Raw genomic sequence first — 21,829 nt, 5'->3', positions numbered from 1 at the left:
CATTTTTTTGACAAATAGGGACATTCATATTGAGACAGTTTCAAACCTTTTCAGGATACAAAATGAATGAAGCAAAAACAAAAGCAATAGCGGTAAATTATTTACCCACATAAGAACTGGTTCAGCATTATTCATATTTATGGGGACATGATAAAATTAAGCATTTAAGAGTAAGGATTAAAAATGATACTGTTGTGGCAGCTAAGGGTATGTGGGAATAGACTAAACAAAAGATAATACAAAAACTGAGAAAATGGAGGCTCTGTTATATGAATGTTGATATTAAGATGCAAGCAATTAAAATATTTTTAGTTCCTTTAGTCTTATACACTGGTCAGGCATATTTTTATCAGCCAGAGGAGATGTTGTGGATAGAGAATGAATTTATGTGGGACAGGAAGAGGGCAAGAGTCAAGTGGGATAAGTTTATTCCTCCAGTAAAACAGAATGGATTGGGATCACCCGAGTTGAAGGAGTATTTCAGAGCAGCAAGGTTAAGGTTCCTATACATAGTGCAAGCAGAAAACTGTAACTCAAAGTGAAAAGAGATGATGATGATGAAATGGGGGGAAGCTCAAGTAACAGGGAGAGACTGGGATATTGAATGTAGACCTTTATGGAGAACAGCAGTAATCATATAGAATATTATATTCATAAAGTAGTAGAAGGTGGTCTTGGAACTAAGCCAACATGGGAATGAAGAAAGGAGATTCTGATGATAGGGATGACTGCAGTTAGGGATAGTGACAATAGACAAGAGCGGGCGGGAATGTATTGGAGAAAACTGGCAAAGGAACCGAGGTACTGGGAGTAAATAACTAGAGAGGGAAATGTAATAGATTATGAAGATGCTAAGAACTTACTTGGACTGCAGGGTAAAGGCTGGCTTCCATATCAAGGATTGATATCAGAGTATAGGCAAAGAGAAAGAAATAGGGGGTTTCTAAATGAAAGACCAGCACTGGTACAGTTTTTAGTAGAATCTAAAACAGAAGTTACTATTAAGAAAGGAATAATTAGTATAGCATGTAAAATATTGCATGATAACTATAAGAATCAATCAGAGGATGTTAAGAAGGACTGGGAAGAGACATTAATATAGCAATTCACAAAGAAACAATGGGGGGGGAATATATGTATGTCTCCCAAATATGCAGTAAAATCTAGAAGATTTTGGATCTTTGCCTGGAAGTGCTTACATAAGTATTTCTATACCTCAAGCAGACTTCAAAGTATTGGAGGTGTGATGGAGCAGAAAGAGGTAACTGGTAACATTTTTTGGGAGTGTAATGAGTTGGTAGACTTTAAAAATTCCCTATAGACTGTTCTGTCAGAGATGCTGGATGAGCAAGTTGGAGTGACTAGGGACATTATGTTTTTGAGCTATGATACAGACTCTGAATTGCCTAGACATAGTAAGGCCTTGCTGAGTCTTAATTATGATGCCTGCCAAAAAAGCAGTTACTAGAAAATGGAAATCAAAGTCTAAACCAAGTTTACTAGTGAAGATAGTAAGAGTTACAACTGGAACTGGGATTTGTAGAATGGGTTATGAGCAAATTACATAGGAGAATGTGGGCACTGTGGGATCAGTACTTGCAGAGGAGGAATGAGGTTTAAAAGAAGGCAGGATTTGAATGTGCTATGTAATGGTTGACTAACAATGATTGGATATGTTAAAAGCGATGTATAATGTTTGTAATTACTGTTGTGCATCAGGGTTTGGAATGTATAATGTTTCCAACTGTGATTATGTCGCTATGGTTTATTGTCATTTATATAAATGTAACATGGCCTCTGTCATACATGATAAGTTAATAAAGATGTTTCTTGTTAAAAAAAAAAAAATGGAAGTAGTGGGTATAGTAACAGAGATAATACAACTGGAACTGGGATCTTTAGAAAATGTTAAGAACAAATTACATAGGAAAAAATGGAAGTTGTGGGAACAATACATGCAGAGGAGGAACGAGGTTTAAAAGACAGTCAGATTTGAATGAGCTATGTAATGCTTGACTGACAGCGACTGGATAGATAAGTGGTGTATAATGTTTGCAGCTACAATTATGTCAGTATGGTTTGTGATGCATAATGTTTGCAACTAAAATTATTGTCAATATGATTTTTTTTTTCATTTATATAAATGTATGATTGCCTGTGTCGTATGTGATAATTTAATGAAGATGTTTCTTGTTTAAAAAAAGGCATTGTGCTTCAAGGCTGCTCTTTATCTACTTTTATAAAATAAAACTTGAAGCTATGTCACTGTTTTACAATGTCAGAAAAAAACGTGAAAAAAAGACAAAATAATGACTGTCCACACAGATAAAAAGTTAAGCGCTTTTTTTCTTTTTAATCACAACAAACTTCTTCAGAACTGACCAGTAAACCAATTAGTCAGGTTTAAATACAAAGTTTGGTTAATAAATAAACCAGTCAAATGTCCATTCATCTAATTATTAATTAATACATACCATTTTCTTAAAGGCAAAAATATAAAATGTGAAATATAACACTTGACATATGTACAAAAAGCATATAGCACATACAAATGTGTGGCTACTATAAAAATGTTTGTCAAATAAACTATTGAATAGTATAGTCTAGTATTTAAAAGACATTTAACATTTAAGGTCTCATTTAGACCCGGAATATGATCTGCCTTAAGGAAAACCTGCCATCTGAGCTCTTTGTTTTCCAAGGCATTATTGAATTCTGTAACAAATGGAGTCAAATATATCTCATCCAAAACAAAAAAAATACAAATTTCTTGAAGTTAGGGCACTCCAGAGCATGTTTGGCTAGAGCATTGTTAGTGTCTTTATTTCTAATAGCCAAACGATGTTCATAAATCCTTTTATAAAGGGCTCTAGTTGTTTTCCCACATAAAAATGATGACAGGTGGAGCACGTAGCCATATATACTACCCCCATACTTTTGCAGTTGTATCTACCTTTACTGACCACCAGTTTATTAATGTGTGGAAAAATATGTTTTTTGATGAATCCATGAACATGCATTGTTTGCAGTTATAACACGGGTAGGTACCAGTGGCTCCTCTAACAGTTTTGTGTTCTATTTCTAAAATAGACTTTACACTTGCAACCTTTTTATAAATGAAGTATGAGTGGTCCCCTAGTACTCTAGCTAAGTCTCGGTTTCCCAAAATAACTTTCTATTTGTTGGAAATTACCCATTTGATACTGTGACAGTCGATACTAATAAGTACGGGAAAGCCATTTATTTTACTTTCCCGCTGTTATTAGTTATAATCCCACTAGTTAAAATTGGTGGGAACTTGTCCATCCTGACCAATAATATCTGCTAGAAAATTTCCCTCAGTTTTTCATATGGATACCCTTTCTGGACAAACATGGAAATCAGTTTGTTTGCCTCACAAATTAAATTTTCGTTGTCTGAAATTAATCTACTGAGGCGTATAATTTGTCCTCTGACCAAGTTCAACTTCATGAACAAAGTATGACCACTCTCAAAATGAAGGAAATTGTTAGTATAGGTCTCCTGTCTAAACACCCTACGGGTGAATCTTTTTTCTTCAAGATTCATATTTATATTTAAGTCCAAGAACTGCATATTCGTTCCAACTTCACTTAGTGAATTTCAGTCCCATCCTGTGTCTGTTCATATCATCCAAAAATAGACTTAACTCATCAGTAGATCCATTCCAGGCAAAAAACAAATCATCAATAAACCTCCTATAAAAGGAGACATATTTAAATCTCTCCAGTTTGGTCAGGAAGGACAGTTCCCACCAACTTAACACTTAATTAGTGAAAGCCGGTGCTACTTTAGCACCCATAGCAACCCCACAATCTTACGGTATATTTTGTCAAATAAAAAGTTATTTTTCAACACCAAATCTAGTAAAAGGCAAATTGACTGTACCATTATATTGTCAAGCTTAGTGTGTTCCTTCAAAAAATTTCACAGCTTCTGTACCCATACTTTGATCAATAGAAGTGTACAGGGATACTACATCTACTGTAACTAGTAATGTTTCTGTACCTGTAAAAGTGTAATTTCTAAGAAGTTCCAAGAACTACCAAGAGTTTCAAAAAATATGGAGTCTTGACAACTAGGGGGTTCAGCAAATGGTCCAAATAGTGGGAGATGTAACAGTTTTACCCTTCTTAGCTGATACTATGGGTCTAAAGGATGGGTTGGTCACATCTTTATGTATCTTTGGAATACCAAAGAAAACATCTAACAGAGGTTCTTCCACATAAAGGAATTCATAGGTGTTTAAATTAAATTTTTGTTTAACAATTCCATCAAAAGTTGGTCTATATTGTGAAAGTTTCTCCTCACTGTGTCTTTACTGACTAACTGATAATTCTTTTTGTCATTTAGTAATTCCTTGATGCATGCTTGGTAGTCAGATGTTCTCATTATGACCAACCCGTTACCCTTATCAGCTTTCATAAACCTATACTGCTGACTCTTTCTCATGTCAGTCAACATTTTCATCTCTTTGGTCCCAAAAATACCTTTTACTTTTATTTTTGTTTTTGCCATAAATTGTATGTGTTCCCTGATTATTACATATACACCTGATGTCATTCTCACACAAGTCATTAAATATATTGAGTGTCGATGTCAATTTTGGGTTCACATTACTTGGTTTTCTACATTCAGTGTTGTTTCTGTATTCTATACCCATCAAAAACATTTAAGGTTTAACTTTCTGATGTATAGTTTTAAATCTAAAATGGTGTCAGTTAATGGAGCTTTAACAGCAGGTACAAATGAAAAGCCTTTTTCCAAAGATTTTGTTTGACTTTCACTAAGTGATAAATCACTAAGGTTGTATATTTTACATAAAGGTACTATTTCTTTCGATATCTCCCCTTCTTCTTGTTCCCCAGGTTCCCCTTCCCTTTGGTAGTGGTCACATTGTTGTCTGTCTCGGATGACTTGTGGGGAAAAGGGTTTCTTGAACCATGTGAAACATTATTATTATAGCTAGTACCCTCCCCTGCTTCATTTATTACATTTCCACTGTCTTCATTACTATTATGATTATTTTCAACAGAATTCCCCTTGCCAATATTTACGGTACTCTTGATATCTCTAAAGCCATTAGAATTACCTTTTCTAATAAGACAATTTGATTTTTGATTCAAAACAAATGCTGTATTGCTTGCATAAGCTAAAGAATCTCGAGGCAGTTTATTACGCTTTCTATTAGTTAAGGTTGCCATGTCCCTTTGAAGTTTAGCTTCAATACCATCATAAAATGACTTAAACATGCCAAATTGATCATGGTTTACAATACAATAATTCAATTCACATATTTCTTGTTTTAACACCGTTATCTGACTGCAGTTGTGCTCAAGTAACAGTTTTAAAGCCTCTATCCCTGCATTGTTTTACACAGTAACCAAATCTTTAAAAATGCCATCAGTTTCTTTAATACCATTTGGAAACCTATAGCATCTTAAGCCCAACATCACTTGTTTGCGTTCTGTACAAGTATGTAAATAAAAGTTGTCATATTCAAGTGAACACAATTTAAACAGTTTCTTTTCCAAATTAAAAATGTTAGACTTACAGTTCGGTGTCTTAATTTGTAGTCCGTTACTTTTTACAAGGCTGATAACATTGTTAGAATGCCAATTTTTACTATGTGTTTATGTTGCTTGTTAAACATTCAGATACTTTAGTTAAGGTGGCACAATGGCACAGCGAGTTCCCCAGTTAGATTCTCAGCTTGGGTGCCTTCTGTGAAGAGTCTGCATATCCTCCCTGTGTTCGCATGGATTTCCTCCCACATTCCAAAGACATGCAGTAGGTGGATTGGACACTAAAATGGCCATTGGTGTGAGTGTGAGTGAGTGGTGTGGAAGAACTACTGTGGCAGAGCTAGCTACCTGGTGGTGTAACCTTTGTTCTTGATGATTCAGTGTTAAAGTGACACCACAACCCCATGTGCAAAAATGGGAAAAGGGGCTATGGATGGATGGATTGTTTTGTGTCCTTTGTAATTTCCAACTTTCAGATGACTTGGACCACAGATGCACACCCATTTGCAGTTAGGAATGCATATTGGTAGCATGAAGAATTAATCTCATGTTTAAAAGCTGCAGGTGTCGTATTTGTGTATTAATGCAACTTTTTGTTATGCTTAGAAGCTTTGCTTTTTGTATTTTGGAATTGAACAGGGAGTCCTTGTTTCATTGTATCTTCCTGTGGTGTTTTCATTGTCTAATTTGAAGTTTGGCCTGTACCTAATGTCAGTTCTGCAACAGATGTATGGTATCTCACCATTGTCTTCATATTGTGTTAATGAAATGGCAAATATTTCTACCATCTTCAGAGTGTGAGTGCCTTACCGGAAGTTAGCGTGTTTGCTCTTTTATTATTATTGAGCATGCCCAGCTTTCCTCTTTTCTAATGAACATTACTATACCTGAAGCTGGATCAGGGCTTACATTTTTAATTGTATCTGTTATGTCATTCTGCTTCTCTGTTCTGCTTCACCAAGTAACATGTACTGTTGCTTTCCTTGCTAACACTTCATTCACTGTCTTACAGACATCGATGAGTGTGACAATGAGTACAATGGAGGCTGTGTCCATGAATGTATAAACATTCCAGGCAACTACAGATGTACCTGCTACGATGGATTTATGTTAGCACATGATGGTCATAACTGCCTAGGTAAAACACTAGATTCTTACTGTCTTTAAACTGCCATTTGCTCACTGTGTATCATGGTTACGTTTCCTGCTTTTTATGAGATAGAAGTTATGAAGGGTCTAAAGGCTATTACACTAAAAGTGTAATGAAAGCAAAGAGTATGGTTTATGTATGCATTTCTTTTAAACAATATTTCATTGAAACTGAGATGGAAATCAAGAAAAAATATTTACAGTGTGTTTACTATCCCAAACCTGACTTGCATTTTCCAAAGACCTCAGCAATAATAGCGCAGTGCTGTAAGATGCGGATGCATTAATGAGATGCTATGTACAAGAAGTATCAACAGGCATCTTAAACTATCCAAGCAGGACTATCACCACTGCACTGTATATTCAACATTATTTCTTTCTTATAGTGAAGTAGGCACTTTCCTGGTTTTTATCCACTGCACATAGAATGTTGGAATGTACATATATGAGTTGTGATGTTTTTCACACAGTTGAAGTGATATTTTCCACAGACCTCACAGAAGCAGTTTTGGGTGTCTGAACTAATCTTTGCAGAGCAGATGTATAATAATGGGGCATAGCATACATTATTCTTGATCCACATCAGGACTTGGAGCAGTTTGACCATACTGACACATCGTATTTGCAGTGTCTAGTATTCATAATATGAATAAAAACTTGAGACATGAGCGTACATTTTCATCACCTTTTATTTTCAAGCTGAGCAAGACAGCATAAGAAGCTAGACAACATGCCTTCATGCCTCTAGCAAGAGGTTAAAGCTACCAGTATTTTAAAGATGCACAAATATATAACATCCCTTTTCTGAAGCCAAAAAAAAAAGAAAACCGGAAAAAAATCCGTCTTTTAAGGTATACAATTATGTATTACATAAATCATTACTAATATATACATATTTTGTATCGATCTGTATATTAATTTAGTTATATTTGTGTACCGGGATAGTTTGAGCAGAGCCATTTTTCAGCGGAGGCCCGGAGAAGAATGTTCCACGTAGAGTATTGTTAACATTGTAATTCATAAAACAATTGTCAGTGGTTCACAGCTGATTAAAATGTACATATGCATAGTACATATAGTTATGTTTTAAGTAACATATGCATAATATGAATAATTGTTAGGCATGCATAGTTGTAAATTATTTAGGTAACATATACATATAGAGTACTTGTGTTGTTGAATTAACTTTTTTTTTTTCTCAAAAATAGGTAATTTAGTGGAAATTGAGTTGTTAAAGATAGGATGAGGTATGCAGTTGGATAGAGAGAGAGTTATAAAGATATCCAGGGGTAGAGCATGAGCAGGATCAGTTATCCATCTTGTGTTGTTTGAGTAGGTTTTTAAAGGACTTAAGTTTTGTTTCTTGCTTCATAAAAAGTGGAATGGAATTCCATAGTTTTGAGATGTGGCATGAGAATAGGGATCCCCAGCTAGGTTTTTGGATGTGGTTACATTAGGTAGGAGCTTCTCATAAGAATAAAGTGTTCTATTTGGGCTATGCTGCAGAAGATAGACTGGATTAGGGCATTGTTTAGGGGGTTTATATTGAGATTTTGAGTAAGTACCAGTTGGGTGAATACCAAATCTTTGGAGAGACTGGTTCAGTGGAGTTGTTTTAATTCAAAGCAGTGATGGGACATGGAAGTTGCTTTAGTGGCAAATTTGGCTATTTATGCTTACACTGTTCAAGTAAATGTGATTGTGAGGATTAGAGGTTGATGAGAATTGGGGCACTGTAGAGAAGGGTTAAAAGTAAATATGTGGAAGCAATATGTTTTCTTTCTTCGTCTGTCAGGTAGGGTTTTATTCTATAGAGTGGACTGAGTTTTAAATGAGTTTTTTTTGATGACTTCTTTTATGTAGTTATCAAATTTGTTATTTTCTTCAGTGGTGACACCTATGAGTTTGGAGTGAAAGAGAAATTCAGTTATTGTGTTGCTGTTTTGTTTTGTTTTTGCTGAAAGGTTTTGGTGTGAACAGGATTACTTTACTTTTTTGGGGGTTCAGTTGAATTTGAGTCAGTCAAGTTTCAATTTATAATACAGATTCATGGTTTAGTTGAAGTTTTTCAAGGGGGTTTTGCTGAACAGATTGGTGTAAATTTGTCTGCATGTTTGGTGGTTTTATGCAAATGTTTTGTAAAGGTATTGAATAAAAGGGGGCTGAGGATGGAACCCTGAGGGTACTGCTATGGTTATATGGAGAAAGATGGCATTCTTAGATGTTCTTCATCTCACATTGCTGCAGTCCTTACACTTGGGTAGTCCGCTGTCCTCGGTCGGCCCGAATATCAAAGTATAAGGCTGACGTCGGTCAAGGCGCATTTGACTGACATCAGGACGTCAGGGTACAAATGCGCATGACCGACGTCATATCCTCAGTCTTTTTTGCCGCATGGTCCGATGCAGAAGCTGTATTGCAAGTGCCGGTTGGCGTTCTGAAATTTTTCGATTTCGGAGTTTCAGACCGAGTCAAAGTTGGCTAAGTACCCCGTTGGGGAATATTTTAGTTTTTTCTTGCCTCAGTGGTTTACCGGATGTCAGAAAAAGTAAATAATTGTATTTCTTGTGGGAAACAGATACCGCATAGAGACTATCATACTTTGTGTATTCCTTGTTTAGGGCCTGAGCACGACGTTGTTGGGTGCCGCTCTTGTGCTAGATTCAATAAGGGCACTATAAAGAGAAGATTAGATTGTGCCAGGTTAGTCTTCGGGAAGCGGTGCAATTATAAAATGCCGTCGGATGCTCCGACGCCCGCTTCTTCGAAGAAGCGCAAGGACAAAGCAGTTAAGCCTAGGCTAGAAGAACCGTCCGTACCGGACGCCGGTTCTTTAGAGGTGTCGGTGGAGCCGGTGGTTCCACCGGAGGTTTCTTTGGGGTCCCAGGGAGAGACTTTGTTATTGCAGGATGTGGCCTCTCAGGAGGCAGGTCAGGCTGATGGGGCTTCTCAGGTTACTATACTCCCCTCCCTGCCTAGGGTGGTTAGGCCCTCTCCTTCTGTTTCCAAGGCTTCTCCCAGAGGCAGGCCAGGTTTAGCTTCAGTTGGTGTCACCCCTAGTTCTTCAGGAACTGTGCCCAAGAAGCATATGCTTAAAATGGCAGAAGATATGATTACTTTGATTAGGGGTTCTTTGCCCCCTCCTGATAAGAGACCTAGGGTGGAGCCTGAGCTAGGGAGTTTTGAGCAGGCTTCGGATGTTTCAGAGTCTTGGCTGAAGACTTGCAGGAGTGGTCTCCTTATTCTGAGGCTGTTGTGGATGATTCTACTCCTTCAGCTTCTCCTGCTGAGGATGTTCCTGCCTTTCAGAAACTCTTCATTCCATGAGGGAGCATTTTAAGTGGGAAGGTCAGGACTTCTCTGATTCCAGGAAAAGGCTTAGGGAATTTTTGTTTTTACCCCAGCATAGGCCTTTGGCTATACCTCCAGTTTTGGATGTAGTGGAAGATGTTTTTACAGAGGCTTCTCTTAATCCTGATTCTTTGCCTCCTGCTCCTGTTAAACCGGATAGGTATTACAGGGTGCCTGAAGCTCATAAGTATCTTTTTAAGAGTCCTAGGGCAGACCCAGAAACTGTTAGCCAGGGGCCTAAAGGTGTTAAGGCTTCTGTTGTCAAGAATCCGGTTCCTGCAGATAAAGTGGCCAGGGCCTTGGATAGATGGGGAAAGAAAGTTTATACTTCTTCCACTCTAGCTATGAGGGCTTTGAATTGCCAGTTTCATATGTTGAAATACCAAAACTATCTCCTTTCACAATTGAAGTCTAAGGTTGATGCTCTGGCGGAAGGTATTGATTGTAAAGAGTTACAAGATTTAGTACATGTTTCTGAACAGGTGGGTAAGCATTCTTTGCAATGTGGTTTTGATGCTGTACAGGCCTCGTCTAGGGTGGCTGCCACTGGGTCAGTTCTTCGCAGGCACGCCTGGCTGAGGGATCAAAATTTATCTGACCATGTTAAAACAAGGATTTTAGATGCTCCTTTACAATCTGATGTGTTGTTTGGTTCTCCTGTTGAGGCAGGTTTAAAGAAAATGGAAGACAAGGCTAAGTCTATGCAGACTGTTAAAGATTTTTTGCAGGTTCAGCCTCCAAAGTTTAGTAGAAATTGGCCTACTAAGGGGTGGACGTATCCTTCTTATGATTCCCAGTCTAGGGGTAGATCTAGACGTGGTAGGGGCAGAGCTCAGGGCTCTTTCAGGCCTAGAACAGGAGTTCTCCTGCACAGTCTTGGTGAGGGCAGGGGTCAGTCCTTTCGTAAACAGACCCAATGACCTACCTTTTCAGCTGCCAGAGCCTTCTCGTCTGGCAGCACCTTTGGGAGGAAGGTTGGCACTTTTCAAAGAAAATTGGAGTTTAATTACCCAAGACAGATGGGTATTGGATATCATACACCACGGCTACAGGTTTTATTTCCATACCTTGCCTCCTTTCAAAGGCATGCCAGACGTTCCTCCTCAACAAAGAATAGAGGCTCACAAGCAAATTTCTCTGTTACTCCAAATAGGGGCCATACAGCCGGTCCCTATGCCAGAAGTGGGCCTAGGATTTTATTCTCGCCTGTTCCTAGTACCAAAGAAGGGGAACACGTGGAGACCAATTTTGGATTTATCTATCCTCAACACTTATCTGGACATTCCCAAGTTCAAAATGTTGACGTTACAGCAGCTTTTACCTCTGCTGGGCAAAGATCATTGGATGGTAACTTTGGATCTCAAGGAGGCTTACCTTCATGTTCCTATCAGACTAAGTTGCAGGAAGTATCTGCGTTTTCGAGCTGGGACTTCTCACTATCAGTTCTCTGCATTGCCCTTTGGCTTATCTACTGCGCCCAGAGTGTTCACGAAAGTTCTGGCTCCAGTGATAGCTTTCTTCAGGCTAAAAGGAATACAGATCTATCCTTATTTGGACGATTGCCTGATTCTGGCTCAAGGAAGGGACGAGCTTCTTCATCATTTGGAATATGTGATAGCAGTGCTAAGATGCCTGGGGTATTCTGTGAACGAAATAAAGTCCAGTCTAGTACCCTCTCAAGACATGTGCTTTCTGGCTGTAAGACTGAATACAGCATCCCAGATGGCCTTTTTGACCCCGGACAAACAAAAGAATCTTTCCCTTTACTTCCATCAACTATCTCATCAGTCCGGGCTGACTGCAAGGACAGTCGTTCAAGCCTTAGGGTTCATGGCATCTTGTATTCTGGTGCTTCCCAATGCCAAACTGCATATGAGGAAGCTACAATGGTATCTCAAAAATGTATGGACACAGCACTGCCAGGATCTGGACACTGTCATTCAAATAATACCTTGCATTCAAAAGGAATTTTTGTGGTGGGCTCAGGAATGTCACCTAAACAAGGGACTCTCTGTGACCCGGCCAGAGGCGAGTCAGATTTTAACGACAGATGCCTCAGACAAAGCTTGGGGAGCTCATCTAAATGGAAAGTGGATACAAGACAAGTGGCCTGCCAGACTACAACATCTACATATCAACTTGAAGGAGATGTTAGCAGTCTAGTTTGCATTAATAGCTTTCAAGGATTTACTTCTTCCAGGGCAGGTGTTGATTCTAACAGACAACACAACTGTCATGTGGTACATCAACAAGCAAGGGGAACACATTCTTATCCTCTATGCAGGCAAGCAATGATTTTGTGGGAGACTGCTCTCACTCTACAGCTCAATCTGCAGGCAAGGTTTCTGCCGGGAGCACAGAACTCCTTAGCAGATGTGATGAGCAGAGGAATTCTGGATCCCCACGAGTGGAAATTGGATCCTCATGTATTTCAGAAATTGACAGTGTCATGGGGAACTCCAGACATAGATCTGTTCGCTTCTCCACTAAACCATCAGCTGCCAAAGTTTTGCACAAAGGTTTCATTCCACAGCTTGGAAAGTGGATGCTCTTTCTTTCAATTGGAGCAATCTTCATGTGTATGCCTTTCCACCTCTGCCTCTCCTTCCAAAGGTACTTCTAAAGGTCAGACAGGACAAGCCGAGGATGATTTTAATAGCTCCAGATTGGCCTCGACAGCACTGGTACCCATTACTGAGAAGTCTGGTACGGAAGCCTCCATGGCCTTTGCCTTCGATTCCACACCTGTTGTCCCAAGAGGACAGTCATTTGCTCAATGTCAAACTTCACTCTCTTCACCTAACAGCCTGGCATATTCTGTTTTGAACCATAGAGGGTCTCAACTTCCACAACAAGTTTTGAATGTTATTTTGGAAGCTAGAAGGCCTAGTACAAGGAAAGTGTATGCAGATAAATGGAAGAGATTTTTATTTTGGAGTGCAGCAAAGGATTTTGATGTTTCTGAGCCTAATTTAAGTGTGGCTCTTCAATATCTTACTGAGTTACTGGACAAAGGTTTGTCCTTCTCTTCTATTAAGGTTCATGCTGCAGCAATTTCAGCTCACTATGACTGTGATCCACCATTGTTTTCTCATCCTTTGTTCAAGCAATTTCTTAGAGGGGCAAAGAATATAAGACCCCCACATAGAGCTCCTACTCCTGCTTGGGATCTCAATTTTGTGTTGGAGAAACTCACTCTACAACCTTTTGAGCCTGCAGCTACTACTGAGTTGAAATATTTATCATGGAAGACTGCTTTTTTGTTGGCCATTACCTCTGCAAGAAGGGTTTCTGAATTGCAGGCCCTTATGGCGGTTGAGCCTTTCTTAATTTTCCATAAGGATAGGGTATCTTTACGTACTAATCCTTCCTTTATGCCTAAAGTGGTTTCTAGTGTGGCTTTAAACCAAACTATTCATTTGCCTACTTTTTATGCAAATCCCAAAATAAAGGGGAAAAGATTTTGCACACTTTAGATGTACACAGGCAGTTGCGATATTATTTGGACAGAACTAAAGGGTTCAGGCAGTCTCAGCAGTTATTTGTTTCTTTTGCTTTGAGTTCTCAGGGCAGGCCTGTGTCAAAACAAACTATTTCTAAGTGGATTGGGTTTTGCATTGCTTTCTGTTATTCCCATCATGGCAAGGAGATTCCAGCTGGGATTAGGCCTCATTCCACTAGAGCTACTGCCACTTCGACAGCTTTTTTGAGGGGGGTGGCAACCAAGGATATTTTGGAGGCAGCTACTTGGAGTTCAGTGCATACTTTCTCTAGGCATTATCACCTACCACTTTACTCTAAATCCAGGGCTGGTTTTGCCACTGCTGTTTTGCAGGGCATTTTGGCAGCTCCTGCTTCCTCATAGTTTGGCCATCCTCCCTTACCTCTGCTTTGGGATTCTACCCAAGTGTAAGGACTGCAGCAATGTGAGATGAAGAACATAGTACAGTTTTGTACCTACCATAAATGTAGATGTTCGAAGATCCACATTGCTGCAGTCCAATTTACCCTCCCTCCTTCCCCTCTGTAGTTAGAGGTGGTTGTGTGGGTTGAGTTGTAAATATTGTGTATATTGTATATATTTTGTACATATAATTAGTGCTAGGGTGCTTGGTTGTTTGTTTGCTGTCTTTTGGTTTTGACCTTTATTTTTAGGGTCTTCTGACATCTGGGGCAAGAAAAGACTGAGGATATGACGTCGGTCATGCGCATTTGTACCCTGACGTCCTGATGTCAGTCAAATGCGCCTTGACCGACGTCAGCCTTATACTTTGATATTCGGGCCGACCGAGGACAGCGGACTACCCAAGTGTAAGGACTGCAGCAATGTGGATCTTCGAACATCTACATTTATGGTAGGTACAAAACTGTACTTTTTTCATTTGACAGCTTGCTATCTGTTCAATAGATAGCTACCAAACCATGAGAGTGAGGATGTATCTAGACTGAGTATTGTTAGTCTGTGAATTACTTTTGGGTGAGACACAGTATGGCTTTGATAGATCTACGGATAGTACAGATACAAGACTGCCCAAATTTATATTGGAATTGATATTGGTTGAAAAATTAAGAGAGCAGAGATGATCTTATGATGTGGTCAGAATCCATGTTGGGTAGAGGACAGTAGCTCCTTTTCAGAGTTATCATCGGATGTATTTCTAAAGTATTTTGGAAAGTGGGGAGAGTATAGCAGCATATCAGTAGTTGGTGAGGTCAGTTGATTGACCACTTTTATGAAGTGGCAGGATATATGATTTTTTTTTCCATAGTGAAGGGGCACATCGATAGATCAGTTTATTAAGATGGATATAGAGTTGATCAAGATTTTAGCTGCTGTATCAAGGTATTCAGATGGTATATTACCTGGAGCTATTGGTGTTGATTTTTAGCTTTAGACGGAAAGTTTTGATTGATGTAGCTGAGAATGGTTGTAGAGAAGTTTTGTTAGGTTTAGTTATAGAAGACTAGAACATTTTAGAATTTTTAAGATTAGAGCTTTGTAGGTTAGTATAATATTGTTTTCTGTCTGATTTAATAATATTTTGGCTAGATTTCTGAATTGTCTATATTTCTGGAGAGTGATATCAGATTTAGTTTATTTTTTCCAAGAGGAGCTATGTTTAGCTCTCTCTTTCATGAGTATTTTTGTTGGTCTGTTCAGCCTGGGGGTAGGATTGGATTTAACACTTGTTTCTGCTGGGTCATGTTGAGTATGTTGAGAAATAGGTTGTTAAGTAGTGAAACTACTTCAAGTTGTGGAGTTTTTAGTTGGTTCCAGTTTACTGATTGTAGTTCAGAAATAAAGTTATCTTTTTAAAAGTTAGTTATATTATGGAATACATTATGACAGTAACTTTTTTGAGTTGTTTTATAACTTCTGACAACATACGTGGGTAGATGATTGCTTACGTTGTCAGGAAGGACTCCTGCTGATGAAATTTTTGTAGTGGAGTTTGTAAGAATCCAGTATAGAGTGCTATGTTTAGAACTATTTTTTGATAATTCTGGTAGGAGTATTGATAAATTGAGAGAAGCTACAGAGGCTAATAGTTATTCTTGGGGAATTGAGGTCCAATATATGTTAAAATCACCTAGAATAAGGATTTCTTGGGATATGTTTTTGGCAATCCATGATGAGAATTCTTCAACTGTATCATAATTATTGCTTAGGAGATGTATAGTCTTATAAGGATTATATTTTTATCCTTATAAATTTTGAGTGATGATATGAGAATTTTTGCATATCCAAGGGGGGGGGGGCTAAGAAAGATGTATGATAAGGATGAGATTTTGTTTGTATAATATGGCAAATCCTTCTGCTTTTCTTTAGATTCTGTTGCATCTCATCTTAATATATTGTACTCTGGTAGACCACCTCATTATCATGGGTGTCTTGGTTTAGCCATATTCCTGTGGCTATGTCTGGGTGGTGGATAGTAGCCACATGTGCATTCGGGGAATCTTATTGCAAATGCTTCTTAGGTTTGCATTTAAGAGAAGTAGTACCACCAGTGTTATTTGAGAGAGGTAGAGGAATTATGTTAGGAGGTCCTGGGTTTGCATGAATGTCTCCAGATAGGCATATGTTTTGTTGAACGTAAAATTTGTATAACAGCTATTTACATTTGTAAGTGTCATTGTGGTGTTTATAGAGGGAATGGGGATATGGCTGGAGTAGCTTATAGAATAGAATCATGTTGTGTATTAAGGAGATGCTAAGGGGTAGTGCTCACATAATTTTCTAGTTGTAGTGTGTGTTTAAGCGGAAGGGAGATTTAGTATGTAAAAGTGCAATGGTGATGTTGTGACATCATGGTTTAAGTTAAAGAATATGAAAAGTGGAAATAGATTTGAGGTGGAGGTGGGATTAATGAATCTGTGTTTATGCGACTGAATATTTAAGATGGGATGAGATTTGATTGGCTTATGCATTTGTGGATGGAGTATATGATGTATACGTACAGATGTATTGGGGTTAGGTGGAAGTTCGGGGCAGGGTAGGGGAGTGGTGTGAGCTAGCCAGAAAGCCAAATTACAGGGAACAGTACAAAATAAATCTGTAAGCTATTTTCTGCTCTCTGGATTAGCAAGGAGCTTTTCCCTTTACTAATAAGGTAAAATGTATGTCACTTCCAAGTGGGGTATTTGCCATATCATTTGGTTATGATTTCCTTTTATTTTATCATTTCTGACCATTGAGCCACAACAGAGATTGGTAGGACAGGTCAGTTGACAGAGGAGTATTATCAGGAAGCCGATTAGGATTATGGAGATAGAATAACTTAGCTTGTGGTTACAGCAGTTGTCTGGTATCCCTTCTAGCCATACTTAAAATTCTAGTTTAGAGCACACAATTATTGCAGTTTAAATATTGAGCTACCTAAATTCAAGGTAGCTGTTTTGCCAGTGCTCCAGTCCATCATGGGAGGGATCTTATTCACAGAAATCTTTCCTGTGCTGAACTGGTTGTGGGCTTGGGGTAAGAGTGGAGGGATTGGATGATGGTCCTATAAACCTAGAGTGAAAGAACATGAAGCTAAGTGAGATAAAGGGAGAGGATAGAAAGAGGTAAAATAGGTAGGTGGAGAGAAACCGAACTTTGTATAAATTAGTATCATTTAGTAAAACAGTGTAATGGAGAAGTCTTCCAATGCATCAGCAAGGAAGTAGCCAAGTATTTCACATGTTATACTAAGAATCAATGGAGTACTAAATGTTTTACTATCCTAACCCAACTGTTTCTAAAACAAGTAGACCAAAAGCACACTCCGTATTCCGTGAGAAGGCGAAGGCCGAGGTACCAGAATTAAAAAGAAAATCAGACAGTTGGACTGCTTGTGTTATGTTCCAGTATTTCAGCGTTTCTAAAACAAGGTCTAGCCTACTACCATGCTTATCAGTCGTGCAGCAGTAATAGGTATAAGAACAAAATTATCACATTAAAGGATTGTCTTGTGTGTCTTTAGTTTTCATAGACTGCTTTTGCCACATCTATATTAATCTACGCATCAGTGATATTATGTGAGAGCTATGGCTTACCCTGAAATGGCTCAGAATTGTATTAAGCAAAAGAGGCATTACCAAACTACTATCCCCTCAAATTATTGGGCTGATTCTATCTCTAAAATACTGCAGGATTTACACTACAATCAAGATTGCTGGTCCAGCAGCCTTCAGTAGTTATTAACATGTACTTACACACAATACAATTCAATACAGTTTATGCTACAGTTATCGCGGATAGCTTTATTACACTTTTATCATGATTCTGTATATGTATGTATATATATATATATATATATATATATATATATATATATGTGTGGGAGCCCTTCATTTGTTCAAACTTTCAAATGTTTGAAACTCATATGGCCGACACCATATGAGTGAACATTTCAAAGGCCGACAAATGACAGCGGAGATCCCTCTACAGTGTAGGACTGGGAGATTCCCCTTTCCTGCACTGTAGTGTGGTCTCAGAGTGAAAATATTAAAGTCCCTGGCTAAAGACACGACCAACAGCAGCCCAAGAGTAGTGGAGGGGTATCTACCGCGAACAAGCACACCCTCTCCCACTCAAGACCACAACCACAGGCTATCTCAGTACAATGGGCTGGCTACCGACCCTACGCATACTGGAGTCAGTAGCACATTGTACCCTGGTACCCTGGACCTCACGCAGGCCCAGACTACAACACCACCTTAAGGCCATCGCCCATACCTACCCATTCACATGGGAGCTTTGTCATGTATCCTGGCCAGATCAGCGTCGCCCCTAGCCCCCCCAGCACTGATAGCTCCAGCAGCACGGTTATAGACAAAGCTGTACTCAGAAGGAAAAGTACCTTTAACCCTACGCTGAATAACAATATTCAGGTGTTCTCAAGAGTGTGTGAAAACGAAATCAGGGCGCTAGCCGTTAGTAAAGGCAAAAAAGTTTTCAGCAACCTCAGCAAAGAAGAAAAAGCAGCGCTTCACTCACTAAAAAGAAATAATAATCTAACAGTGATGAAAGCTGACAAGGGTGCAGGTATTGTAGTTATGGATACCTCTGCCTACATTAATAAAATGGAAGATATTCTCAAAGACAAAAGTAGCTTCCAAACCACCAGCAAAGCAGAGGTGCTTAACCAATTTAAAGTTATTGATGCCACGCTAACACGCCTCGCACAATCTAAAGCCATCTCTGAAGAAGAAATGGACTTTATGAGCGTAGAAGCCCCCGAAGTAGGGAAACTCTTTGGCATTCCCAAACTTCACAAAAACCCAGTGGATCCCCCCCTCAGGCACATTGTGTCGTCTAAGAGAACCAAAACTGAGTACATCTCAGAACTCCTAGACCACACCTTCAACCCTATCGCACAAACAGCAGAGTTCTACCTAAAGGACTCCTGGGAATTCCTCAACAGGATCCATGACTTTCAAAAGTCAAGGGCACAGACCAAAGTAACACTAGTTACACTTGACGTAGTAGCCCTTTACCCCAGCATTCCTCACGAAGAAGGGTGCAAACTTGTATACGATTATCTTACTAAGCATAGATACGTGCACCCAAACAGAGCAGACACGCTCTGCACCCTCTTAAAGCTAGTGCTAAAAAATAACTATTTCAGCTTCAACAAAAAGATTTATCAACAACTGAAAGGAGTAGCCATGGGGGCCAAAATGGCCCCATCCTACGCCAACCTAGTGCTGAGCTCGTGGGAAGCAGACACCTTAAAACACTTGAAAGGCTTTGAGAGAGTTGCCCTATACCTTCGATACATAGATGACATAGCCCTGATTTGGACAGGGTCTGACAGAGAACTGGATGTATTCCTGGACAAAACCAGAAATAGCATCAAATTTCTCGACTTCACCCTAGCAGGTAAAGGGAACCAAATAAATTTCCTGGACGTAGCCCTCACATTCGAGCCTAACACCGGGCTCTTTACGTCCACCGTGTACAGGAAACCAACCCACAAAAACCACTACCTGGACTTCAGAAGTGCGCACCCCCACTTCATGAAGAGAAACGTAGTGAAAGGCCAGCTAGTCAGGCTTAGCAGAATGGTCAGCAATGATAGGGAATTTGAAATAGAATGCAATGTGCTCAAAGAGCGCTTCGAGGACAAAAAATACCCTGCCTCTCTGATAGAGAAAACTATCTCAGAAGTGTCACTAAACAGACACAGCAGACACCAACCCATTCTAATGTATGGGTTTAAGGCAGCTCACAAAAAATCTGAGAGCTACATACCCAGATTCCCATTGCCCATAGGTAGCGATGCCTACTTAATAAAACAGAGCATCAGCAGCAATTGGGACATCCTCTTAGCCCACCCCGAAGTGAGGAAAGCAGTAGGCAATGAACCCAATTTTACGTACAAGAGAACACACTCGCTCAAAACGTTCCTAGAACAAAATAAACTAAAGGGTAATGACGAACCGCCTATTGACAGTGGCACGCACCCGTGCAATGAATGCAACAACTGCCAATACATCCTCACCACAGCCAGCATTATCCCCGCATTTGAAAAATTCCCTATCAAAATCTATGGAACTTACGACTGCAATACCACGCAAGTAATCTACTACAGCAAATGTCAAAGCTGTGCGGCGTTTTATATAGGAATGACCACACGCCGCCTAAGAGACAGAATAAGTGAGCACTACCAAGCAATTAGGAGACAAGACCACTCTAACGCGCTCGCTAGGCACACAGCAGAATGCGCGAACGCTAAGTTTAGCTTCCTAGTATTGGATACAGCCCACAATTTTTGCAACACCTCCAGTATCCCACTCGAGGTAAAAGAATTAAAATGGCAGGTCAGACTTGCAGCAGACTTGCCCCCAGGACTCAATGGAGCCCTGAACATTAAATGCCTACTCAGAGCCAATAGGTGACCCTCTCACACATACACGTCACCCAAGGCTCAATTTTCGTCAAGGTATGCATAGTATTTAAACAGTGCAACACGTTCCTCTGTAAGATTTCTGAAGAAGTTCGATCATTGTAAAAATAAAGCGAACGAAAGCGCTCAAATCTTCAAACTGGCTCCTGTCTACCGTGTCGTTTTGTTCAACCAGGAATACCTCTAAGTCTTAGTTTAAGTATCTGCTTATCGCTTCCTGGAGATAGTCATTTTCTACCTTAATAAGTCTCAGTCTTACTATCAGAACATGAACGACCAGACCGAAGCCAGCGGAGGAACAATCAGCCAGGATCTGCTAGAACTAACGATACACAGCATACCGTCTGGCATGGCTGAGCTAGCGAAAACACTGTCCCAATCGTCCGTTATAGCGGACAACCTTGCGAAACAACTACACAGCAACCGCCGCGACCGAGGACTACCCGGCAGCTCCCAGCAACGGAGCAACAACATCAGTACTGAAGAGTTAACCCCAAGAAAGTCACTAATGCAACAATTCATCAACACAGACAACGCGAACCCTTTCTCGCAATTCCAACCAGCAGAGGAATCGAGAGCGGCCACAAGAGGAAACGGGCAGAGCAACAGACTCACCCTAGGCGATTGCAGGTACCTGATTTTTCAACTAGAAAAGCTCATCATAAAGTACAAAACTCTCGAACTTGACAATTTCTACTTAGCCAAATGCATCGGGCTCAAAATTGTGCCCAAAGGACTAAGAATCTACAAATTTCCAAACAGCATCCAAGGCGACGAAGAAACCTACGACTCACTCTGCCAAATATTCAACGATGCAGGTCTACAATCTCTACAAGTGCTCATCACCCATAACAACAAAAAACTCACCGACCTAAAAGAACAAATCGCCGGCATCAATGAAACGGTCACGCAGCATTCGGAGTTCCCAAATCTCAAAGCTGAATGGAACACAATTAATAGCAACATCGCTAAGCACATCAATATCACCACTCAGAGAAAGAAAAAGAAGCTTACCAGGGACTGGCAAGAATACGAGGACAAAAAGGCTTACCTCAGACCCAGAACTGACGATGACCCCACAAACGAAGAATCAGACACTGAGACTGGTATTACAGGTGAAAACGGCACACGCTCACCACACAACCAGTCGCTAGTCGCTAGTTCCCGCCAAAGACCCAGGCAGCAAAGTAAGCACTCTGTACGGACAAATACTGCTTCTACCAGCCCAAATAACACATCAAGAAGCACTGAAAGTTCAAGCTACCTACAGGACAAACGCAACCAACACTGCAGTACACCTGGTCGGATAACTGCTAGGAACCACAGCGTCTCGCCACCCGCACCAAGCAGACGTGACAACCGACAAACCTCACCGCCTTTTTTAGGGAGGGA

At 39.8% G+C, this 21,829-nt stretch overlaps 1 protein-coding gene across 1 annotated transcript in view; it reads left to right on the top strand.

The window, feature by feature from the left end:
* The window catches only part of SCUBE1 (signal peptide, CUB domain and EGF like domain containing 1), a 4,299,807-nt gene that overhangs the window by 403,429 nt on the left and 3,874,549 nt on the right, over window positions 1-21,829 (top strand). Inside the window, exon 3 of the mRNA XM_044087300.1 lies at window positions 6,556-6,681. Within this exon, the coding sequence (XP_043943235.1) occupies window positions 6,556-6,681 (126 nt within the window). The remainder of the gene's footprint in view (window positions 1-6,555; window positions 6,682-21,829) is intronic.

The sequence above is a fragment of the Protopterus annectens genome, chromosome 11.part0 (assembly GCF_019279795.1).
Source record: "Protopterus annectens isolate FY-2018-M chromosome 11.part0, PAN1.0, whole genome shotgun sequence".
Classification (NCBI taxonomy): domain Eukaryota; kingdom Metazoa; phylum Chordata; order Ceratodontiformes; family Protopteridae; genus Protopterus; species Protopterus annectens.
This window is presented reverse-complemented; position numbering and strand designations above follow the sequence as displayed.